The following is a 20,654-nucleotide window of genomic DNA, read 5'->3' as shown; positions in this document are numbered from 1 at the left end:
CATTTTATTCATTTTATTAACATTCGTTTATCAATTATCGTTGTCCCGAGTGTTTGTAATATTTGAACAGGTGCATCTACGCTTATGAATTTAGAGGTCATCAACCGCTCTCATGTTCACGTAAATCTCTCGATACATAACATATCGAACATTTCATGTAATTACATCTGTCGATTTTTATTTTCAGATACAATTATCTCGAACAAAATGAGAGTTGTCCTGTTAAGAAGGAATTGTTTTTTTAGTATTATTGTCTATAGCCTGCTTATTCTTTTTGTTTTGTACGTTATCTTTGACTTCTTTTTCGATAAACCAATCAATTTGAAAGAGTATTGGTCGGACAGTCTAAAAAGTAAACAGGTAAACAAAACATGTTAGAATTTTCATTCCGACAAATTTAAATTACCTTAATCTAAATGTTAAAGTTCCTCGTTTTTATTAATGTAAAAGATAGAGAAAAGTAATAAATTTAGTTTACTTCAATTTCATGAAATATCTGTGTTTTGATAAGTTTACATCAACTTTCATATCGTATTTTAGGTTCCAGTTTTAGTAAAGGATCTTGGAAACTTTGAACTTGAACATGTACCTTTTAGAAATGGGCCCGGAGAAGGGGGTAAACCTCATATCCTGAGAGATGATCAACAGAACGACGTTCAGCAATCAGATTCTGAATATGGAATGAACATGGTATGTTCAGATGAAATTTCGTTAGACAGATCGATTCCCGATACAAGAATGCCTCAGTGAGTTTTCATTAATGTCATTCCTCCTTTACTAATGCAGTCAGGATGGCACAACCTATTTTTCACGATTACATTTAAACAAAAAAAAAAAAGAGAAACATAAGTATTCCTGCCATTCTGAATGCGATAACTAGTTCAAAGTCTCGTGAATTTAAGTTAATACAATGTCCATGCGTTTAATCGACAGATGTAAACATTGGAATTATCCAGAGGTACTACCTCGAACGAGCGTAATTATAGTATTTCACAACGAAGGCTGGTCGGTATTAATGAGAACTGTTCACAGTGTGATGAATCGTACCCCTCCTCAATTTCTAGAAGAAATCTTGCTCGTAGACGATTTCTCCGATAAAGGTAGATTTTGTATAATTGTGTAATTAAAATAGAGACTGTATTTTGTCATATGACGCAGAGAAGGGAAACGCTGCTTACTTGAAAATCATTGATACGCGTTTGTACAGATAATTTGAAAGGTGAACTGGAATCTTACATAGAAGAATGGGGAGGCAAAGTAAAATTGATAAGAAATTACGAAAGACAAGGATTGATAAGAACGAGATCACGCGGTGCGCGCGAGGCTAAGGGCGAAGTGATAGTATTCCTGGATGCTCATTGCGAAGTAAACGTTAACTGGCTACCACCCCTTCTAGCTCCTATAGCTGCAGACAGGTAATCTCTCCCTCGAAAGCCACAGCACCTGGAAGCATCAGCCAATGTTAATTTCTCAACCAACCGATTAATTAACACGTTATGTCTTTAATTACCGCTTGAATATTTCTAGAACTGTAATGACGGTTCCCATAATAGATGGTATCGACCATAAGACCTTCGAATATCGGCCTGTGTACAGAGAAGGACATTTATATCGAGGCATCTTCGAATGGGGAATGTTGTACAAGGAAAACGAACTTCCCCCTCGAGAGGAGAAGGCCCGACCTTACAACAGCATGCCGTACAAGTAATTCGTATTAAAAAAGACATTCTTAGACAGTCAGTAAGAAAGTATTTGGCGAATACGCATTGGGCAAAACTTGATTCAGGTCCCCTACTCACGCTGGTGGTTTGTTTGCGATAAATCGCGAGTACTTCTTGTCGTTGGGCGGATACGACGACGGATTGCTCGTTTGGGGCGGAGAAAACTTTGAGTTGTCGTTTAAGATATGGCAGTGCGGAGGAAGTATCTTGTGGGTACCGTGCTCGCACGTTGGCCATGTGTACAGAGGATTTATGCCTTACACGTTTGGCAAATTGGCTCAGAAGAAGAAGGGACCGCTGATAACCATAGTAAGGGAGACGATAATTTTTAACTCCTTGCACTCGAGAGGGTGACTCTTGGTCGCATCTTAACGTGATGCAGTAACGCAAGCGATGTAATGTTTGTTTAGGTTTCATTTCTTTGGAACTCGAAGATGTCGATGAGGTAAAGAGGTAATCTTAGGCTTAACATCCGTGGCAATAGAATGCTAAGAAAGCATCTCGAGTGCAAAAGGTTAAGCGAACTTTTAAGGAAATAATTTTTAAGCGTTCTATTAACACTGCACGCTGTGTCATCGTGGCATAGATACAAATATCCCTTCGAATTTATTTGTAGAATTATAAAAGAGTCATCGAAACCTGGTTCGACGACAAGTACAAGGAATTCTTTTACACGAGGGAGCCTCTGGCTCAGCTACTCGATCACGGCGACATAACGGAACAATTGCTGTTCAAAAAACGAAAGAAGTGTAAAAGTTTCCAGTGGTACATGGAGAACGTGGCTTACGATGTCTTCGATAAATTTCCAGAGTTACCACCCAACATTCATTGGGGAGAGGTAATTCTGAATATTTTACACGACGTACATGCTTAGATTTCTATAGGAAGGAGTTTCTACATAATTATTTTTGTATTTCAGTTACGAAACGTGGCGACAGGTACGTGTTTGGACACTATGGGCAACTCGCCCCCCAGTTTAATGGCCACGTCCCACTGTCACGGATTTGGTAACAATCAGGTGAGTATTCTTCGTTTACGTTTAAGGAAGCCGACTATACTTATTTATAAACTGTGGCTTACGAGACGACATTGTTCAGTTGGTTAGATTGAACACGAAGGGTCAATTGGGAATAGGAGAACGATGCGTGTCCGCTGACGGCCAAGGAATAAAATACGTGTTCTGCCGGTTAGGGACCGTGGACGGTCCCTGGCAGTATGACGAAGTAAGAATAGAAAAATATAATTAAATAATTAAAGAATTGCAGTGTTTACTTTAAACTTGAACTGTTAATCTTTCAGAAAACGAAGACACTCCTGCACAGAGTCCACAAGAAATGTATGGCGCTCCATCCTCAAACTCAACAGTTGTCCCTAATGCCATGCGACGTGAACAACACGTATCAGCAATGGTCTTTCCATAAGATTCACCCACGGTGGTGAAGAAACCAGAGGAATCTTTGCATTCTACACCAAATTGGGTACTTTAAAAACTTCATTCACGCATCGACTATTATTCCTTATACGCAACAAACTGTAATTAAGGTACGTTATTTGTACATTTATCGCGAATATTCGAGAAAAATTATACGATCGATTCATTTCCGAGACGTTGGACTGCGGATTTTATGCATTTACGATATAAACCGGTGTAATAAACGCATGGTAAACATGCCCAACAGGTATGTACGCTTCTGCAAAATGAAATAACATGATTGTTATATTAATTGTACATAAAATGTATTCAATGTATATTGCGTGTACTTTATGTATGCTTTCTATATCGTACGTCGTGAATGCATAAAGACCGCAATCATAGTTGTAAACATTCGCAGAATACCGGTGCTGCATAATTTATAACACTATTAAAATAAGATTCATAATTTGTAAACAATGGGCATGGTTTCATCGTTTTTTTTACAACGGAGATTATTTCGTAATATTTATACTCGAACACGCATACTCAATGATTTACAATCTTCAATGAAATTATTACGCCAAAGTTCAATATCTTTTCACACGTTGTCCTGTGATGTAAATGAAATTTCGCTCTTATCGTTTCCAATCAATTCTCGAGAGTCACTTTTCTCGCGATCGAACACGCCTTGCATTCGAAGTAAAAAGAGAAGACTGTTATCCTATAAGAATCGTTTTGAATGTACATACACGTTGAAAAACCAGTTTGTAGTGGATCGAGAACGTGTGCTTCCATTTTTGACTGTTTCCTACTGAAAGAGCATGTTCGCTGGTGTAGTTTTGTAATCCTTTTTTTTTCTTCTTTAATTGTTTAACACATACATTCAGGCAAGAAGTTACTTAGCATAATGTAAAAAAGACGTAACGAATGTTTTTTCAAAGACAATGTACCAATAAAACGGAGCAAATATAACAGTTTGTCATAATAACCCGTGTTTTAACTCTCTCAGATCACCATAATTCTTATTTCACTAACATTTCTTATCGTAGAAAAATAATCTCATCGGTACCTTACTTACTAAGCTCTTATTCTTTGTCTAATGAACGCTTCGCGATACAGACGTTAGAAATTCAATAATTTATTATTATTTAGATACTCTATACTTTGATTCTTCCATCTTCGACTCTGAACACTCTTGTATTATTTCTATTTATCACGTAGTTTACTACAGTCGACTTTTGTGCCAACGATTCGACTCGACATTGTAACGTTTATATTGCTTTCCATAAACGTCATCAATCCAGAAGTCTGAGCGACAAAGACAACGGGGTGACCCGAGTTTCCAACGTAGTTGGCCGTACAGATACCTGAAGGAAACGTGCAGCGTTCAAGGACATTTATTTTTGAATTGATTAAGAAGAAAAGGAAGAATAATCACCTTGTTGCGGTCTCGTATGTTGAACGCACCATAAACGATGGGATTCATACAGGAATTGGTGGATGCGAACAGGAAGAGGCCTCTTTGAATTCGTTGATCCACTTTGTACGCGGAGTGCCGGTCGATCCAATACCTGAAACGCTTATTTTATGTTACTCAATGTTGTATGATTTGAAAGGTTACAGTTTATACCACGGATAAAAAAACATTTTATAGTTTCTTGGACATTTAAATTTCTTATAAATACATAAAAATCCGCAGTGTATCGCTAAGAAACGCTTACCAAAGACTCATAATGTAGTACGGCGTCCAGCAGATGAAGAACACAGCGACAATGATCACAGTCATCTTCAGAGTTCGTATTTTAGCTCTGGTTAGAAAACCCATAGACGAGCGACGAATCTTGTCTGAAATTCGTTAAAGTTTCTTAAATGTTTATTTATACCCTGCTTCTAATATAAACTGAAACTAAACTCGAACGCACCGTGCTCGCTCTTCTTCGTTCTCTTACATATCTCCAACAGAATGCTGGTGTAAGTGTATATTATCACGATGAGAGGAAACCAGTACATTACGACCATTCCAAACAGAGAATACGTTACTTCGTGAGTGTACGTTGGAAATGTGTTGAACGTGACGCACTGCGAGTACCAGGTGATGTTTGGATGGGTCTCCAGGTGAAACACTACCATCTAAAAGCAACGTGTAATAAGCGAACTGCGGATTTTATGCATTTGCGATATAAACTAATATAACGAAAAGGTATCTGCACTTATACGAAATAAAATAACGACAGTGCTGTTGTACCTGAGGCATGGAGAATACGATGGATCCCACCCAGGCGAGGCATATCATGATTTTTCCTCTCTTGTCGACGTCCCGTAGCTGGAGGGGCCGTATTATGGCGTAATATCTGAAATAAAACGTTACGAAATTTGTTGAGTAAAACTGAGATTTAGAGAACGCTAATATATATATGTTAATTTTTTGTTTTATTGTAGAGGATGCAGAGGATGCAGAGAATGCTTCCCTTATACGTGTAGTATAAGAAGAAAAGGAAGGAAGAGAAGAATTTCTATGGGAATTATACCAACCTGTCCATGCTTATGCACACCAAAATTAGGGATGACAAGTACAAGCCAAACACTCTGAAGAAAGCCATTATTCGGCACATAGCATCCCCTGCTTTCCAGGACACCGTGATGGCCCAACCGATCTCGAGGGGCATCATGAGGAAAGTGACCTGGAAGTTTGCTTTTGTACTACGTTCTACGTTTGCAAGATTTTATTTTATTTTTATTATTCTGTAACTTACAAGTAAATCTGCAATCGCAAGGTGCATCAGCATTACGTGTATCCTCGATTTGGACGCACGTTTGCGTCGCGTAATTAGCACTAAAACTGTTGTGTTCCCCACGGCGGATATTATCATCAACACGCTGTAAATGATTATGCTAACAACGTGGCCTTCGTTAAAACGCATATCGATAGGCAACTCCACGTTGTTTGTATTGTTCGTCCTCGAATTGGGTAGTTCCCCTGAAATTGGGATTTTAACCGTGCTCCCCATGCTGTTAAAGTTTCAAAAATCCTAGTAAACCAATTAGGATCGGGTATTGCTTCACTTTTTATGAAATTACGATGTACATGTAACATTAGGGGACCTTTGAGTAATCGATCTCGATGAGATTCTTGTGAGTAGATCCTAGAAAAATTAGATTTTCAAGGGGAATCCCAGTATTCAGAGGTGGCACTATTTAAACGATAGACTCGGTTATAAAATCGATACAAAATAATGTAGTTTTTATTAGTAATCAGAAGGATTAATTATATACGTGTTATATCATTGTTAATTTAGATTGAAGCTACTCAAGCGTCGCATTTTTATTAAACGTTCTTTCTTTAGAATACGTATAACTTGCCTCGCCGAACTTTAAAAGACCACTGACTAGCTCAAGACAACACATTATTAATTTGCACTTTGGTCACGTTGTGGATGCTACAAAAATCGCCTTCCATCTTTTTCTTTTTATCCGTTTTTTCCCCTATAAATTTGATCAATTTATCATCCGTATTGAATCGAAACATCGCTAAAAGTGCGTTTCATTCGATTATTCGTCCACGACTTCCTCTTTTCTTTTGTATTGCAACTTTACAAACGTCTTTTACTTTTACTTCCGCTTGCTCGTACTCGATAAATCGCTGTTGCTCCGTAATCCTCCGTGATACGTGTAATCATTAAAATTATCTCCTTTGTGTTCCTCGTAGTCCCAAATATTCCATGTGAATCTTGAGCTTTCTTTGTCCCGACGTTTAGCTGTAAATCGAGTCCCTTTATCCTTCGAGACCGTTAGATATTTGGGACACGTGGATGTGTATTTGTATATTACGTTTATACTCGCGAGGGAACCCTGACGATGTTCCGTCATCTGAAACATCCCTCGTTCGACGGATCGAGACTGATCGGCGTTTAAAGAACCATTTTAATCGTGGAACATGTTAATTAATTAGATCTCTACCGACTAAGCTTGTTGTCAAAAAAGCGACAACTGTCGAGCAAGAGCTACGAATTCCGCGAGTCCACTGAGATTCACAAGCGTAGACTCTCTGGTATCTGGGGTCAAGAGTTAAATCGGAACCGATAACTACATCAATATGTTTCTGTCGTTGCTATACTTTCGGGAATATGCGACAATAATGATGAACATCCTTTCATAAAAGTGCTGGTTTCCAGGGGAAACTCATTTTAAATTTTCCTGCACGTTGAATATTATATAAAAAAAATATAAGACTTTTATACATTTACAGGAAATTTGAACGTACAATAAACTGTAAGTATGCTCGGTATTACCCAGTATGTAATGATATAACAAAATATCGAATAAATTCGTAATTTTTGTAGGTACGTTTGCAAAGATTTTATTTTGCACAAAGATCTCTTGCAGACCATTTATAAATTAACAAACCTATTCAAGGATGAACTGGAATAAGTCTAAGAGTAAAACAACGACACTAATGAATTTTAATCTTTAACAAGATTCCTATTAAGATTAAGAATAAAAACCCAATATCTTATAAATATTTTGCCAAAGAAGAGCAAGAGAGAACTATTTGTTACATCGAATCGTGTCGAGTGAAACGTTCATTGCAAAGCAAATCTACACTCAATTTAAAATATCTGCTTCGTAATAACGCTACAAAACAATCTTAATAATTACATTCTAAAATAAATTGCACGCAGCTCCCAGGTCCGGTTGAGGTTTCATTTAGGATACCGTTCATCTGCGATTTTTCCCTTGTAATTTAAAGAACGTAGAAAATTGAACACAACGATTCTGGGAATGTATTACTCGTCCCAGTCGTCTGTATCCGGTTGAGAGTCATATTCGCTGGTGGCTGAGTTCCTGTCCGACGCGGTAGCTTCGTTTGATTTTGGAGGAGGGGGTGGAATCATGTTGGACATCCTCTCCAGAGCAGTGGTTCCTGAGCCAGCGATCCCTTTTCTCCTAAGCGCTAGCTTCGCGTGCAAGTCCGCCATTAGATCTCCTCCGACGGACGCGGAAGACCAGCGATTCTCTTTATCTTCTGGCACTGTTCGCCTCAATTTTGCTCTTCCTATGCCGCCCGCGTTGCGGATTTCAGCCATTAGATTGGAGCGATCGTCAGGATTCGCTGGCTTGCTCTTCTCCTTGGGAGCTTTGCTCGTTTCAGAGTCTTTCCGAGAGTCCGGAACGTCGGACTCTGACGAGGGCTGTGGAGGAGGCGGTGGTGGCGGTGGCGGTGGCGGTGGTGGAGGCGGAGGGGGTGGTGGCGGCGGTGGTAGCAGCGACGGTGGTGGAGGTGGCTGCGGTGGTGGAGGCATTAACAGCGATGAACGATGACTTGTCTCAGAATTCGAAGAAACTGCGTTCGATGCATCGGAGGAAACGTGCGTCGACGAAGTAGCTGTTGAATCCTGAGCAGATTGCTTGGAGGAATCGATGTCTGCGAAGCCAGGGAGGTTTGGCACGTTCTGCTCGAGCTTCGTGCTTGCTTCTTTCTCGTTTGTGGCTGACGTTGGGGTTGGAAAGTCGAGACGGAGGTAGGTAGGCGTAGTTACTACGGAAGAGGGTGCGATAGGGCTTTGAGCGTTAAGGTCTAACATGAATTTTTCGTCGTCTACGATTCCAGGTAGATCTGGCAGTGTTAGGGGCACGTTTATTTGGGGCACCTGCAAAGTAAATTGTATCGATACTTTCTGCTGTACACTTTTATCGATTATATTATATTATATATTACTTTTTAATAACTATGCAATATTTTTGAATAGTTTACCTCGCCTAAAGTTGGCGTGTACATGTAATTGGAGGAGGACTCCATTTCCGATGTCGGCCACGGTTGTATAATCGAGTCAGGGGCATCTTCGATCTGTTGTTTTTCGGATGTTTGTTGACTGGTTTGCTTTGTTGATATTTTGTAAGGATTATCCATACTATCGAATAAGAGTGCGCTGATCGAAGACAAACTGAGAGGAAAGGATGGTTCGTTGTTATCCATATAGGCCTCTTTATTCGTTTTGGCTCGCACGTGAAAGAATTGCAGCTTCTCTTGCAAATTGTTATTTGCCGCGTATTGACCATCCTCTGTTTTACAATTGGAGGATAAGTACGTTTCGGGTACTTCTTTTATTGGCACGGAGCATTTGTAAATCTCCGGTATTTCGCGAGTGTCCTTGTACTTGGGTGGTATCGCCATCTCGTATTCCTTGTACGTGTGATTAGCAGGATACTTGGCAGCAGAGTACATCTTTACAGCTTTCAAGTTTAAATTGGTCTGCAAGTAATGCAACCGATCTTGAAGCTTTGTTGCTCGGTTTCTAACATTCGACAACCTGTGGAAAGAAAGTAGTAGTACTAGAGTAGTTCTTGAGGATGCAAAGAGATAGTAAAGGGTTAGTTGAAGAAAGGATTACCTTTGGCTGTTTTCGTGTAATCTCTTGTCGATACACTCGAATATATAAGAGACAGCAGAGTCAAGATCATCGAGGGCTTCTGCTATCTGCACGATAGTCTCCTCGTGCCGTAAATTGTCAGGGATGACACCTATAAATACGATTTATGAAAAACATTGTAGCCGAAATAAGTAACAGACATACAAATAACTCGTGACATTGTTTTACTAACCAATTTCAATTCGTTCAGGCATTGTTAGTAGTTTTTTGAGACACAAGCCTTTATTTCATTGAATGACCGTCGCAAACATTGATGCAATTGTTTACTGCAATAGGTAAACACGTATAGAACAGTATGAAATGCATCTCTAAAGTATCAATAGCATCATTATATTCATTATAATCATATAGGTTAGGAATTTTAAAACGGTCAGCGCCCTCGGTGGTGAAACGCCCAAGTTTGACCTCGAGTGTCGATATATTACCATAATGTGATATACACAATATAAATGGTACCATCTAATTGTGAGAAAAGAAACTCATTCGTGTTTACCCATTACAGTAAACAATTACTACAATGTTTGCGACGTTCTTTCAATCATTTATTATTATTCGATCTATTTATCTATTCTAATCGGTATTTCTATTTTAGTTCTATTTTTTATCCATTACGTTCAATGGTATCTATAAATATTTATTAACCGCTTTTCATTACAAAATTTACATATACACATCCTGTAAAATAGTGTATTCAATCATATAAAACTAAACGAAATTTTATCGATTGTTCCAATGTTAACGACCAGCTTCTACACTTGTCGATTTAATTTTGCCAAACAAAGAATTATACAATTCATCTTTAGCATGATCTGTCCACGTATCGTTTATCGTAATGGGGGCCATAAAGTTTACTAACTTATTATGTACATTGTATCGTATTCTCCTGCCCTTGGTAGCTCTCGTGTCTATCTTCCTCTTCATCTTACTTCTCATATTTTGCAATTGAATCCACTGTTTGCTAAGTTGTATGGGGTCGGTGATATCAGCTGATCTGTACTCGATCAAATCTCTTAGTAGTTGATGATAAAAATCGTCGTCGTCGTAGATCTCAGAATCGTACTCTTGAATTCTTCTGCCATCATTCTCATTTTCTGCTACATCCATTTTGCCAATGATTTTGTATTCCGAACGTTTCAGTTGGGTTCTCTTGCGCAATTTTTCTTTGTCGCTTAACGCGAATTCTATTTGTTTCAACGTCGTTTGATTCATAGCCTTGTCCAATTTACCGCTAGCTATTCTCGTCTTCTCGTTCCACTTTTGTATGACAGAGTTTCTGTACTCTGTGTACAATTTATGATTTTCGTTTAATATTTTCTCGTAATTATCGAGCCTCAGTTTCTTGATGAATACATTTTTGGAGATTTCGTCTGCATTTTCTCTCGAAACCGATGTCTCCTTCTCATCTTCGTCTTCTGTATCCGATGGAATTTCCTCGTCTTCGTCTTCATTTATTTCTTCTTTATCTATGCTCTCCTCAGCTTTCCTCTTTTTACTCTGCGCCGATAAATTCTTCGTTTCTGGATACTGCCTTAGGAAAAGATTTTGCAACTGCAACAAGTTGTTTAACAGCAATTTTAAATTGCTTTTGGTCTCCTCCACTTTCTTCGTATAATCTACATCTTTTAAAATTTCGTGTGCGTCGTGTTGGGGCATTTTATTGCTAGTAATCAGACATTTTTGTAGCTTTATTCTCATCTCTAACAAACTTTCCCAAAGTTTCAACTGACTTCTAACGCAATTGCCTTTGTCAATATCTGCTTTAAGATTCGTGTGCGATATCGTCTGAAATCCTGCCCTCTGATCTGTATTAAAATTTTTATTTTCAGGATCGTTGTCTTCTATATTAGATCCATCTTCAGAAGATTGTCTGAAACTTTCATTGCTTAATTCCTCATCCGAGTAGTAACTTTCACTATCATCATTATTATTGTGGTCATCTTGGCTATAGTCATTGCTATCATTACTGTCTACATTATTATCATTTTCTTCTTCTTCCTCTTCTTCTTCTGTACTATTCATTTCTTCTTCTTTATCTTCTGATACATCATCAGCACTATCATCAGTAACATATACATCCTTCCTCGAAACTTTTCTACCTATGTACCTGGGATACAAATGATAAATATGAACAGGGTCCACCCCATAGAGCAAGCCAATTATAGATCAATAAAAAAACTGTAATATTCACCTTTTATCTACCTGATCTAAGGTATCGACGTTTCGTCTGCGTATTTCTGATACCTGGAAATTGCTCTCTGAATTGTCACTCTCTTCATAAGGGTCAACTACTTTAGCCTTTGTGTCCTCTGCATCGTCGTCTGATTGAAAATTCGTTGGAGTTGTAGTAATCAGAGAGTTTATTTTATCAGCTAAGCTTTTCTTCGTTTTCAGAGCCATTTTTCCAAAGAAACTGTGTTAACTCGAGTGACAACGTTACGCACGTGCACGTCCATAAGTGTAAACAAACATAACCTACAAATTGAAACGTTATTAAATTGCTAGATTTAACACGAACATTTTGTCGAATTTATCGTTCATAATCGATAGTAATTAATTGGTGAATATATATGATCGCGTCAATTTTTCAATTTGTGATTTCAAAGAAATTTTAATTTATTTTTTGTGTAATTACTCAACTATTCGTAACTATATATCTACGTTTAATCGTTTTTTTTAGAAATATCAAGGAATTTATAATATGATAATTCTGGCATAATTAAAGTACTTTTATTATTTAAAAAAATAAGAAACGTGGTTGGTATATATTTATTAATTTTATGCTGGTTAAACAATAAGAATGTATAAATTTGTCTAAAAATTCGATACATACAATAGAAAATGTTCTTTATATATTTACAAGTTTAACTGTTATACAATGCGTAACTATATTTCAGTCGTACTTTGTTTTGATTTCGGTTTATACAATACCTAAAGCTATCTTTATACTTTAAAACGTGTATTAAGATTTGATTAAAAGTATGCGATGCGTTGTATTAACGTAACCTTGTTAATTTTACAAACATAACGATGAATCTTATCAATTCCGATGTTAAAGATTACTAAACAGGTTTTTACAATCATAGCAATGGTTGGTGTAAGTATAATAATATTAAGTATCGTAACAATCAAATAGAAATAATGATAATACTAATCGTAATACGTAAGTTCTAACATGTTGGAATGATCTCGACCTAATAATACATTCTGTAATGATATCACAGTGTAGGTTTCTCGTCTGTTGGTTCCTCTTTTATAGGATGGTTGCATTCCATCAGTGCAGGATTCGCTACCGCGATAATATTGTCCCCGCGCGAGGCTATCACCTGAATCCAAATTGTTCATGAAATTCACAATCAATGCCATGAAAATTAATGATGAAATAAAAGCACACCTTCAGATTAAAGTCACTTTCTTTATCGGTAATATCTGCTTCAGCTTCGTGAGTGTCCTATAAATAAGCGTTTAATAATTTTAATCAACTAAAAGGCGCGTTAAATACTCTGAGAAAAAATAATTTATAATAATTATGACATAGATATATTTAATTTCTTGTATTTACATGTATGGACGAAGATTCCTCATTGGAAAACGAAAGTTGACTATCGGAATCACTGATCTCTTCGATACTCGCGCTAAACATACCGTTGTTATTCTTCTTCCTCCAAACTGGACTAAAACAAACGTCTAAATATCAATACGTACTCGTAGAAAAATTGATTACCTATCTCTTGAAAAGGTCATACTGCATTTAATAATCGAGGTACAATGAGGAATCACCTCGACGACTGATGTCTCCTGCGCGTCGAGTTGCTAATATCCATCTCGGAACAGCGAAGGTCCAACTCCTCCTAGAACAGTGAACTGCTAAAGACAGTAGAAATGGCAAACACAGCACGAAAAACCACAGAAAAAAGATGAATTTATTACTAACACAATTGGCGTAATTATAAATATTGGAAAGAAAGAAGGAAGCGTACACGACTCGTGAGGACACTAGGAACGAAGCATCGAATCCTAACGAGTGTGAAAGAAAGTGTTACAATTACAATAATAATAATAATAATAATAATGTTATCATAGCTTACTCTACATTTAAAATAAAAATTTGAATATCTTCTAAGATGGTACAATTATAAACAGAATATTTTACAATTACGATAACTAATTGTTAATGATTTGTTTAATTTGCGTGCAAAGCCATGCATGTTATGCAAAAGCTATACTTGACCTTTTCTGGCTGCGATTGGTAGTTTGCGCAAGTGTTGCAATTGTCTACGTGCTGGATGCGTATTAGTGGTTAGCGCTCATGCGAGTAGCTCGTTAATAGGCCAACGATCCCAGATCGAAGCTATCACAAATCGGGGATCCAATCAAGGATTTTGAAGTATGCTTCTCTGTGTCTATTTAGGATGCATAGTACATTTTGTAATATTAGTTCCCTTGGAAAAACGAACGTGTCTGTAGATATTTCTACATGGTTATTAGCTAATCATTCTTAAAGTTACTATCTGTCGAAATTATGATACATTTTAGTCGGTTGAATCGACGTTTTAACGTCTAGATATTAAACATTATAATTTAGAAAATGTATCACGGATGTACATGTAATTGAATGGTGTAATACTAATAATAAAATCTCATTTTATATAAATTAAAAGAAAGATACGAGTTCGATTTGCTCCTTATCCTATACTAATGCACAGAAAATGTTGGGATTAACAAGTATCAAAATCCCTGACCTCGCCCTAAGTCTGTGACGACTTTGAACTGGAACGACCCTCACGTGGCTTATTCTTATGGTCGCGGTGAGCTAACCTGCGTCACATCTTCATTCTCACCCTCGAGTTCGAGCTTTTGTCGTTTCGTATGATCGCTCTCATTTTCTTCGCCATTTTCACGCAGCCTTGATACGGACAAGCTAAAGCATTTCGAACATGAATCGTCGTACATCGATTTAGAAATGAATGTTACGTAAACTCTTTATGTATCTAAAGAATGCGATTGAATTCATGTCTTAATAAAACATTGGTTTCCGCCACTGTTCCTATCGCAATCCACTCTTGCTTGTATTTATTTTCAATTAACAACATTTGATAAGAGCTGAAGGTACTTACTAATGACTTTTCGAATAATGATACCCAGAATCTCTCACAACACGTCGGGCCAAAGGAAAAAGTTCGTCTCTTCTAGTAAGAAGGGCAGGTACGAACCTGCAAATTTGCGCGGCAGCTTCGTTTACCGACACTTCGTGCAACGTCAGCGGTTTCTCTGGCTTCCTTTTACAGTCGAACCTCCCATAAATCGCCGCGTACTTTCGAATCTCTTCCATTCTGCGCGGATCGCTATCAGGCATAGCCATTACCATCTAAAAACAATACAGCGTAATATAAAGAAACGAATAAACTCTTCAATTGTACCGCGTCCATTCACCTCTAGATTTTTGCAAATCTTCTTCTTCACGTTATGAGGCTTTGGGTCCACAGGTCGAATAGTAGCGGCAAGCCTTTCGGCTGCCTCGGCGAGTCTTTGTATCTGCGATTGTAAGAGGGTGGGTGTCGGTTGCGTGGGACTCGCAGGTGCACCACCGCCGTCGCTAGGACTTGGCGTCGTGCCGCTGCCGCAGGAAGACTCGCACGTTCCTACCTGGCAAAAACAGAATCATCTCAATGAAGTATTCAATCTTGCATCGCGCGAATCAAATATGAATATATATCAATTGAAACCTGGCGTACCTGTAGTACCCCAGGGCTGTGAGAGGCTGCGTAAGCCAGAGGCGCGTTAGGGCTTGGGCTCTGACGAAAAGTGGTCGAGGGAACCGGTGCGGTCACGCTCGTGACCGAAACAATGGGACTGGTGCTTCTGCACGGCAATGGCGTTAGGGATACATGTGACGAGACGTACGGCGTTGGGGTAGGCGTTTGCGAGCTTGTCGTGAAACCCTGAAGATTTTGTACTTGAGGCCTAGGACTGACGCACGGGAACCCTATGCCTGCAGGATTCTTGCACGTAGCGCTCGTCGGTACCACTGGCGTCTGGAAAAGTGCTGTGGCACGCGACAATGTTAATTACTTTATCCAATGTATGGACAATGTTAATTATTTTATCCAATGTACGGATGGTAACGGGATACTTTACAAGGATTCGTGAGCCACTCCTGGAGGGCTTTCTGCAGCCTTCTGACGTGTAGAGGCTTGCTCGCCATACCAACTAATGCCATGATTTCTAGAAACTCCTCCTCGCCGGCGTCGCATAACTGCTGCACGTCGTCGCCACCTGGAATAATTGACGCAAGTTAAAATTGCTACGTTGACATCGATAGTTGAATTTGTTTGAAACTAGACGGAGAAGGTTTACCCATTTCCAAGAGCGTGTCGTAGTAGCTCAACAGGGAAGCACGCTGCATGACTCTGTACAGCTGCAGTTCTGCTTCATTCTGGGGGACGGATGTCTGCACCACTGAAACCATGCGATACAGGTTTATTCAAATGATTGTTGCAATACGATTTCTTTTCTAAATAGTCCACGGAAGGATAGCAAATGACGTACACAAATTTATGATGTATTTCGAATCGGAGTAATATAGAGACAAACCGAACAAATATATTTTCCTAGCGACATTTCTCCCAGTTTGGTACCGTGTTCCTTCGACGCAGGTAGCGGCTCGAAGTTGAGAGAAAAGAAAAAAAAAAAAGCGTAAAGCCGAAGGTAACAAGGGGTAGCTGAACACGAAACGATTACTTATCCCTTTGATGCGTCGCAATCGTTTCTTCGTCGAGGTACGTTCAGCAAAGAGGATACCGGGAGGAACGTATGCGGCTGGCGGTCGAGTCGCCAGGGTGTCCGACTAGTTTCTTGCAAATTTCGAGGAACTGCGAGAAAAAGTGGCGTGCACACACGTACAGCGTATAAATTAATACCGGTACCGCTGGCATGGCATCAGACGTCGCGACGGGGGCAGCGAGAGTGTCCCGAAGAAAAGAGGCGACGCGCGACGGAGAGGGCAAGACAGAAATTAAAACGATGCGAACGGAGACGCGGTGAGACGTTGAAAGAGGGAGATAACCTAGGGGATGAAAGGAGAAAATGAGAGAGAGAGATGTGACGCGCGAGAGAGAGAGAGAGAGAGAGAGAGAGAGAGAGAGAGAGCGAGAGACAGGAAGCCAAGAGAGAAGGAAAGAGAGAAGAAACGCAGAAGGAGATACGGAGCAATACGGTAGAGCCGGGGGCTGAAAAACCTGGCCGTCAGGTCTTATTACGAACCTGAGGCCCGGTCTCACGCTTATACACCGACCGAGATACGGGTAAGTCCCTGACAGCAGCGGGGTGACTTGCTCCGCGAGATTTTTCTGACGTTGGCCCCTGCTACCAGGACAACCGAAGGGACGGCAATACCTTCTAACGAGACAGCGCTACCGGCCATCCTGAACGATCATCGGCAATCGCGAAGCCTACAACGCGATCGATCCGAACTATCGGGCGAATCCCGGTGGCACCAGCGCGGTGCCACGCGCTGCGTGCCAATTATTCAAGAAAATGTAAATAAATGTACGATAGAAATAAATCTTGCACTTATTGTCTCCCAAGGACCTCGAAACGATGCGCGGACGGCATAGCGTTAACAAAAGCATAGAGATTCGGAGCCGTGGTTGAAAAGAGAAAGGAAAGCGCCGGACGCTAAACCGTCCACGTGGCGAAATAAAAAGTATCCCTGAATCGAATACACAGCGAGCCTGCGAGGGTAGTTGATTCGGACAAGTTCGAACGCGGAAAGGAGACGGTAACCCAGAAGCGAGCCTATCCACGGCGTTGTTGATTCGCTTTTGAATAGGACGCCTTCCTATCGGTGGCCCTCGTCCTCCGGTCGCGCAGTAGGGTATACTTGTGACCGACAGTCTAGGCCAGGCAGTACATTTACATAACAACTTTTTTGGCAGCGGATAATCGTTTTTGTCAGCGGGGAACACGTACGCGAGCTGGAGCCAGAGTCGCCACGGCATAACATCCAATACCGCGCGCACCAGGGACGCGCCAAGAAAAACCTGATCCTATCCTGGCTTCCTCAGCCTCCCTGGGAATCGCGAGATCCCCTTCGACGCCGCGTTCGACTTTTCTCCGCGCTATCCACGTTCGTTTTTCGTGCGACGACCGGACGACAGCCCGGCCCGTTGCTCTGAACTAATTCTAAGATAATAAAACGGACCCGACTCGCGCGTGACCGATAAGTAAGGAAGATAGCGCAGGTTCCGCTAGGTTCGCGAAGCGAACGGTTCCGCTCGAAGGAAGCGCGAGATTTCCTTCGGGAACACGGGCGAACGCTTCAAGGATCGATAAGTCCTTGTACGTAATGGAGGCGGGTGGAGGTGTGGGCTCGATGAAACGTCCAGGCGAAGAAGAAGAAGAAGAACAAGAAGAAGAAGAGGACCAGGCCGCCGCGACTGGCTAGCTGGATAGCCAAAGAAAATCGGGGTGTTCCTGGCGGACTTGGGAATCCAAACAGGCCAATATAGATCTCCCATCCACGTGATCTAGAGCAGTAGAAATCGTGTTATATATTAATGCGAACTGGACCGATCGAACGATAGTTGAAACTTTTACCAGCAACCTTCTTCTTGGAGTACTGGGTGCGCCGCCGGTCCAGGGTAAAGGAGTTTCGGTCGGACGGCGAGGAGGAGCCCGGAGGGTGAGAGCGAACGAGTGGTATAGGTTCTTTGTCCGATAGCTCACGGGTGCGGACGCTCTTCCGATGCTACGCAAAAACGGGTCTAGTTTCTTAGAAGCGACCGTTCTCGCGCGGCGGCGGCGGCGGCAGCGGTTAGTATTTCGCTTTTTGCTGGCATTGTAATCAAGGAAGGGTTAGGTGAGTTTTTGTCTAGTACCTCTGCCGCCGCTTGGACAAAACACCGGACAGATGGACTGAGTCGCCGTTTCGATCCCCCTACCTTTCCTTTCTATCTCTTTCTCTATCCTGACCTCCCCTCTCTCTCTCTCTCTCTCTCTCTCTCTCTCTCTCTCTCTCTCTCTGTCTCTGTCTCTGTCTCTCTGTCTCTCCCCGCCTTCTCACAGTCTCCCTTGTTTCTTGGTCGTCCCCTCTGCTCTCTCAGCAGCCCTCTTTTTATCCATCGCTGCGCCACCCCTTCGCTCTACCTCCTTTTACCTTGCCCTCGTCGCCCTTCCTTCGTTGCATTCGTCAAACCTCCTCTAGGATACCATTTCGCTCATCGAAATGGTCATCACCCCGCTTTCGATGCACCCCTAAAAACCGAGTCAATGGTCAGCCGTATGGAAATTCACATTGTCGCAGATACAGAAGAGGAACGCAAGCTTACGTGAGAGTCCGTCGTGCCTTAATTCCTGAATCTCAAAGGTTAAATAAAGGTACCGGCTTAGGTCTGGATTAGTTCTGGATTGGTTCTGGATCAGCCACTTGGAGTAACGAGCTTTGCGTGTTTCATCGACGGAGAGCGAAACAACTCTTCCACGGCTACTCCGTGACTTTCTTGCAATTTTTATGTACAGTTACAAGCGACAATTGCTGAGTTCGGACGGAGGTGACGGTCGCGTACGGTTTCGAAGCATTAAATTATAGGGTACCGGACTTGGACTACGGTCCTTGCACTTTTTTTCCGATGGAGGGAGACGTTGACTCTGCCATGGCTACCCGTAGACCTCCTGCGCGAGAAACTACGGCCAACGAGGGTTGCGCGTGGGGTGAAGTAACGTATTTCGTACAGGAGGAGGAGGGTAGCGCTGGCTGGGGTCGACATTGGCTGGGGGTGAGATTTTTGGGCACGTAGGGGTGGGGCCCCGATTCCAAGCACCGAACGAGGCCCAGCCTCCCCTGTCCCTTTTCCGTCCACCCGGCTTTCGAACCGCTGTCCCACCCTTAAGGGCGTTTTCAAGCATGGTCGACCGACCCGCCGCGCGTTTGCGTGCGCCATCGAAAAAACTGGCGGGCCGTTAAAGCTGCAAAAGACTGCGGGCCGTTTTTAAACGATCCTTCGCGTATCAACGATGGGAAACCTAGTCAGCAACGGTTACAGTTTTCGGGGATTATTTGTAAGAAAAAATGCGAAACGTTCTCAAGGGGAGAGATACGCAAAGAAATTTCACACGGAGATACTATGGTAACTGAATTAATTAATTGTACACTTAGCTATTCACTGTAGGTAAACATACACATGTATGCAGTTCATTGATTTAGTTTGTATTCTAATTCAATTATCAATTAATCAACTCAGTCTCCATTTTAATACAATTTTAACTCTCAACAAGTGAACCTAATTAATTACTTAAGTGAACCTAAAGTAATGACTGTAGCTAGATACACATGTGTGTATGCTAATATGTTTGTTATCATAATCGAAGACTACTTAAGATTTAACTAATCAACTATTTAAGCTTCTAAATGACGGAGAAGTAAAGGCATCGCGCAACCCCCGCCAAAATACTGGATATAACCGAACACGAAATCATTTTGGAATCCAGTCTTGGGTGCAGTCCGCGTGCATTTGTGGAGAATTCCAGAAGTTATTCAGCCTTTTGTCTCATCTGTAAACTACAGTTTTCAGCGAGGATCCCGTTTTTGCGCTCACGTCTATCGACCTTCCCCGATTTATCAATGTCTTTTTATTCGTCAAAACAAATTCCATTCGTCTGAAACAAACAAGAACAAACGGGCAAAAACCGTGGAACCAGGCGTGTCGTACGATTTGGAAACTTTCGCATTTTAGTTTCGCGAAAAAGATAGTAACTTTCAGAATTTCATTAAAACAGAATTTTATCGATAAACTGTAAGAAATGGTTCTCGTAACTAGTCCAACATTTTTTATTCGAGACGTTCACTTTTCTAGCAATTTCGAGTTCATATAAAAACTGCATACAAAAGTTTATATGTAAATTGTATACAAAACTAAATGAAATAATTCATGAAGTAATTGTATACAATTCATATATTGCATATAAGAACTGCATACAAAAGTTTCTATATAAACTGAATGGAATACAAAACTGAATGGAATGCATAAAGTAATTGTATATGATTCACATATTGCATATAAGAACTGCATACAAAAGTTTCTATATAAACTGAAT

At 40.7% G+C, this 20,654-nt stretch overlaps 5 protein-coding genes and 1 long non-coding RNA gene across 10 annotated transcripts in view; 1 reads left to right on the top strand and 5 right to left on the bottom strand.

Moving 5' to 3' along the window:
- Nucleotides 1–207: 207 nt before the first annotated feature.
- Nucleotides 208–4,545, top strand: LOC128897109 (N-acetylgalactosaminyltransferase 7). Of its 3 annotated transcripts, none has more exons than XR_008462211.1 (11): nt 208–360; nt 541–746; nt 934–1,100; nt 1,208–1,415; nt 1,528–1,704; nt 1,787–2,030; nt 2,338–2,559; nt 2,641–2,739; nt 2,819–2,944; nt 3,021–3,263; nt 4,440–4,545. XR_008462211.1 is itself a non-coding variant. In XM_054160795.1 (10 exons), exons 1-10 carry the CDS (start codon nt 208–210, stop codon nt 3,159–3,161), a joined length of 1,743 nt encoding a protein of 580 aa, XP_054016770.1. In that variant the 3' UTR covers nt 3,162–4,123. The 3 variants fall into 3 exon arrangements, 1 of the variants encoding a protein (XP_054016770.1); XR_008462210.1 differs by having other exon boundaries at nt 4,357–4,521; XM_054160795.1 differs by lacking the exon at nt 4,440–4,545 and having other exon boundaries at nt 3,021–4,123.
- LOC128897110 (adipokinetic hormone/corazonin-related peptide receptor variant I) lies at nt 3,797–6,872 on the bottom strand. Of its 3 annotated transcripts, XM_054160796.1 has the most exons (8): nt 6,743–6,872; nt 5,889–6,618; nt 5,668–5,816; nt 5,381–5,486; nt 5,058–5,265; nt 4,857–4,980; nt 4,574–4,706; nt 3,797–4,502 (listed from the first exon to the last, which is right to left on the bottom strand). In XM_054160796.1, exons 2-8 carry the CDS (start codon nt 6,141–6,143, stop codon nt 4,431–4,433), a joined length of 1,047 nt encoding a protein of 348 aa, XP_054016771.1. In that variant the 5' UTR covers nt 6,144–6,618; nt 6,743–6,872; the 3' UTR covers nt 3,797–4,430. The 3 variants fall into 3 exon arrangements, with proteins under 3 accessions (XP_054016771.1, XP_054016772.1, XP_054016774.1); XM_054160797.1 differs by lacking the exon at nt 6,743–6,872 and having other exon boundaries at nt 5,058–5,253; nt 5,372–5,486; nt 5,889–6,640; XM_054160799.1 differs by lacking the exon at nt 6,743–6,872 and having other exon boundaries at nt 4,574–4,714; nt 5,889–6,640.
- Nucleotides 6,873–6,922: 50 nt separating this feature from the next.
- Nucleotides 6,923–9,916, bottom strand: LOC128896955 (WASH complex subunit 1-like). The gene is made up of 4 exons (XM_054160561.1): nt 9,736–9,916; nt 9,525–9,654; nt 8,888–9,443; nt 6,923–8,783 (listed from the first exon to the last, which is right to left on the bottom strand). Exons 1-4 carry the CDS (start codon nt 9,755–9,757, stop codon nt 7,920–7,922), a joined length of 1,572 nt encoding a protein of 523 aa, XP_054016536.1. The 5' UTR covers nt 9,758–9,916; the 3' UTR covers nt 6,923–7,919.
- Nucleotides 9,917–10,178: 262 nt separating this feature from the next.
- LOC128897024 (protein AATF) lies at nt 10,179–12,332 on the bottom strand. Its single transcript, XM_054160657.1, has 3 exons — nt 12,201–12,332; nt 11,752–12,035; nt 10,179–11,667 (listed from the first exon to the last, which is right to left on the bottom strand). Exons 2-3 carry the CDS (start codon nt 11,958–11,960, stop codon nt 10,299–10,301), a joined length of 1,578 nt encoding a protein of 525 aa, XP_054016632.1. The 5' UTR covers nt 11,961–12,035; nt 12,201–12,332; the 3' UTR covers nt 10,179–10,298.
- A 58-nt stretch (nt 12,333–12,390) lies between these two features.
- Nucleotides 12,391–20,654, bottom strand: part of LOC128897025 (NGFI-A-binding protein homolog) — a 14,043-nt gene continuing 5,779 nt past the window's right edge. Inside the window, exons 2-11 of the mRNA XM_054160658.1 lie at nt 15,918–16,019; nt 15,699–15,836; nt 15,296–15,606; nt 14,994–15,206; nt 14,678–14,928; nt 14,379–14,481; nt 13,341–13,411; nt 13,123–13,234; nt 12,955–13,011; nt 12,391–12,886 (exon numbers count right to left, since the gene is read on the bottom strand). Coding sequence (XP_054016633.1) covers nt 12,779–12,886; nt 12,955–13,011; nt 13,123–13,234; nt 13,341–13,411; nt 14,379–14,481; nt 14,678–14,928; nt 14,994–15,206; nt 15,296–15,606; nt 15,699–15,836; nt 15,918–16,019 — 1,466 coding nt within the window. The 3' untranslated portion in view covers nt 12,391–12,778. The remainder of the gene's footprint in view (nt 12,887–12,954; nt 13,012–13,122; nt 13,235–13,340; nt 13,412–14,378; nt 14,482–14,677; nt 14,929–14,993; nt 15,207–15,295; nt 15,607–15,698; nt 15,837–15,917; nt 16,020–20,654) is intronic.
- The window catches only part of LOC128897026 (uncharacterized), a 2,818-nt gene continuing 1,869 nt past the window's right edge, over nt 19,706–20,654 (bottom strand). The window contains exon 4 of the long non-coding RNA XR_008462187.1: nt 19,706–20,216. This is a non-coding gene — a long non-coding RNA (uncharacterized LOC128897026). The remainder of the gene's footprint in view (nt 20,217–20,654) is intronic.

Source organism: Hylaeus anthracinus, unplaced genomic scaffold (genome assembly GCF_026225885.1).
Source record: "Hylaeus anthracinus isolate JK02 unplaced genomic scaffold, UHH_iyHylAnth1.0_haploid 11978, whole genome shotgun sequence".
NCBI lineage: Eukaryota > Metazoa > Arthropoda > Insecta > Hymenoptera > Colletidae > Hylaeus > Hylaeus anthracinus.
The sequence above is the reverse complement of the archived record's forward strand: the minus strand, read 5'-3'. Positions and strand labels throughout refer to the sequence as shown.

What these genes read in the sequence shown, in the direction of transcription:
- LOC128897109 (XM_054160795.1), top strand. Translation starts at nt 208, where the DNA reads ATGAGAGTTGTCCTGTTAAGAAGGAATTGTTTTTTTAGTATTATTGTC. An exon ending in AGACGATTTCTCCGATAAAG is followed by an intron (nt 1,101 to 1,207) that starts GTAGATTTTGTA and finishes GCGTTTGTACAG; the next exon opens with ATAATTTGAAAGGTGAACTG. An exon ending in GTCCCTGGCAGTATGACGAA is followed by an intron (nt 2,945 to 3,020) that starts GTAAGAATAGAA and finishes TTAATCTTTCAG; the next exon opens with AAAACGAAGACACTCCTGCA.
- LOC128897110 (XM_054160796.1), bottom strand. Translation starts at nt 6,143, where the DNA reads ATGGGGAGCACGGTTAAAATCCCAATTTCAGGGGAACTACCCAATTCG. An exon ending in AACGAAGAAGAGCGAGCACG is followed by an intron (nt 4,981 to 5,057) that starts GTGCGTTCGAGT and finishes AACGAATTTCAG; the next exon opens with ACAAGATTCGTCGCTCGTCT. An exon ending in TACTACATTATGAGTCTTTG is followed by an intron (nt 4,707 to 4,856) that starts GTAAGCGTTTCT and finishes TAAGCGTTTCAG; the next exon opens with GTATTGGATCGACCGGCACT.
- LOC128896955 (XM_054160561.1), bottom strand. Translation starts at nt 9,757, where the DNA reads ATGCCTGAACGAATTGAAATTG. An exon ending in TTACACGAAAACAGCCAAAG is followed by an intron (nt 9,444 to 9,524) that starts GTAATCCTTTCT and finishes TTCTTTCCACAG; the next exon opens with GTTGTCGAATGTTAGAAACC. An exon ending in ACACGCCAACTTTAGGCGAG is followed by an intron (nt 8,784 to 8,887) that starts GTAAACTATTCA and finishes TTTACTTTGCAG; the next exon opens with GTGCCCCAAATAAACGTGCC.
- LOC128897024 (XM_054160657.1), bottom strand. Translation starts at nt 11,960, where the DNA reads ATGGCTCTGAAAACGAAGAAAAGCTTAGCTGATAAAATAAACTCTCTG. An exon ending in TTAGATCAGGTAGATAAAAG is followed by an intron (nt 11,668 to 11,751) that starts GTGAATATTACA and finishes TTTGTATCCCAG; the next exon opens with GTACATAGGTAGAAAAGTTT.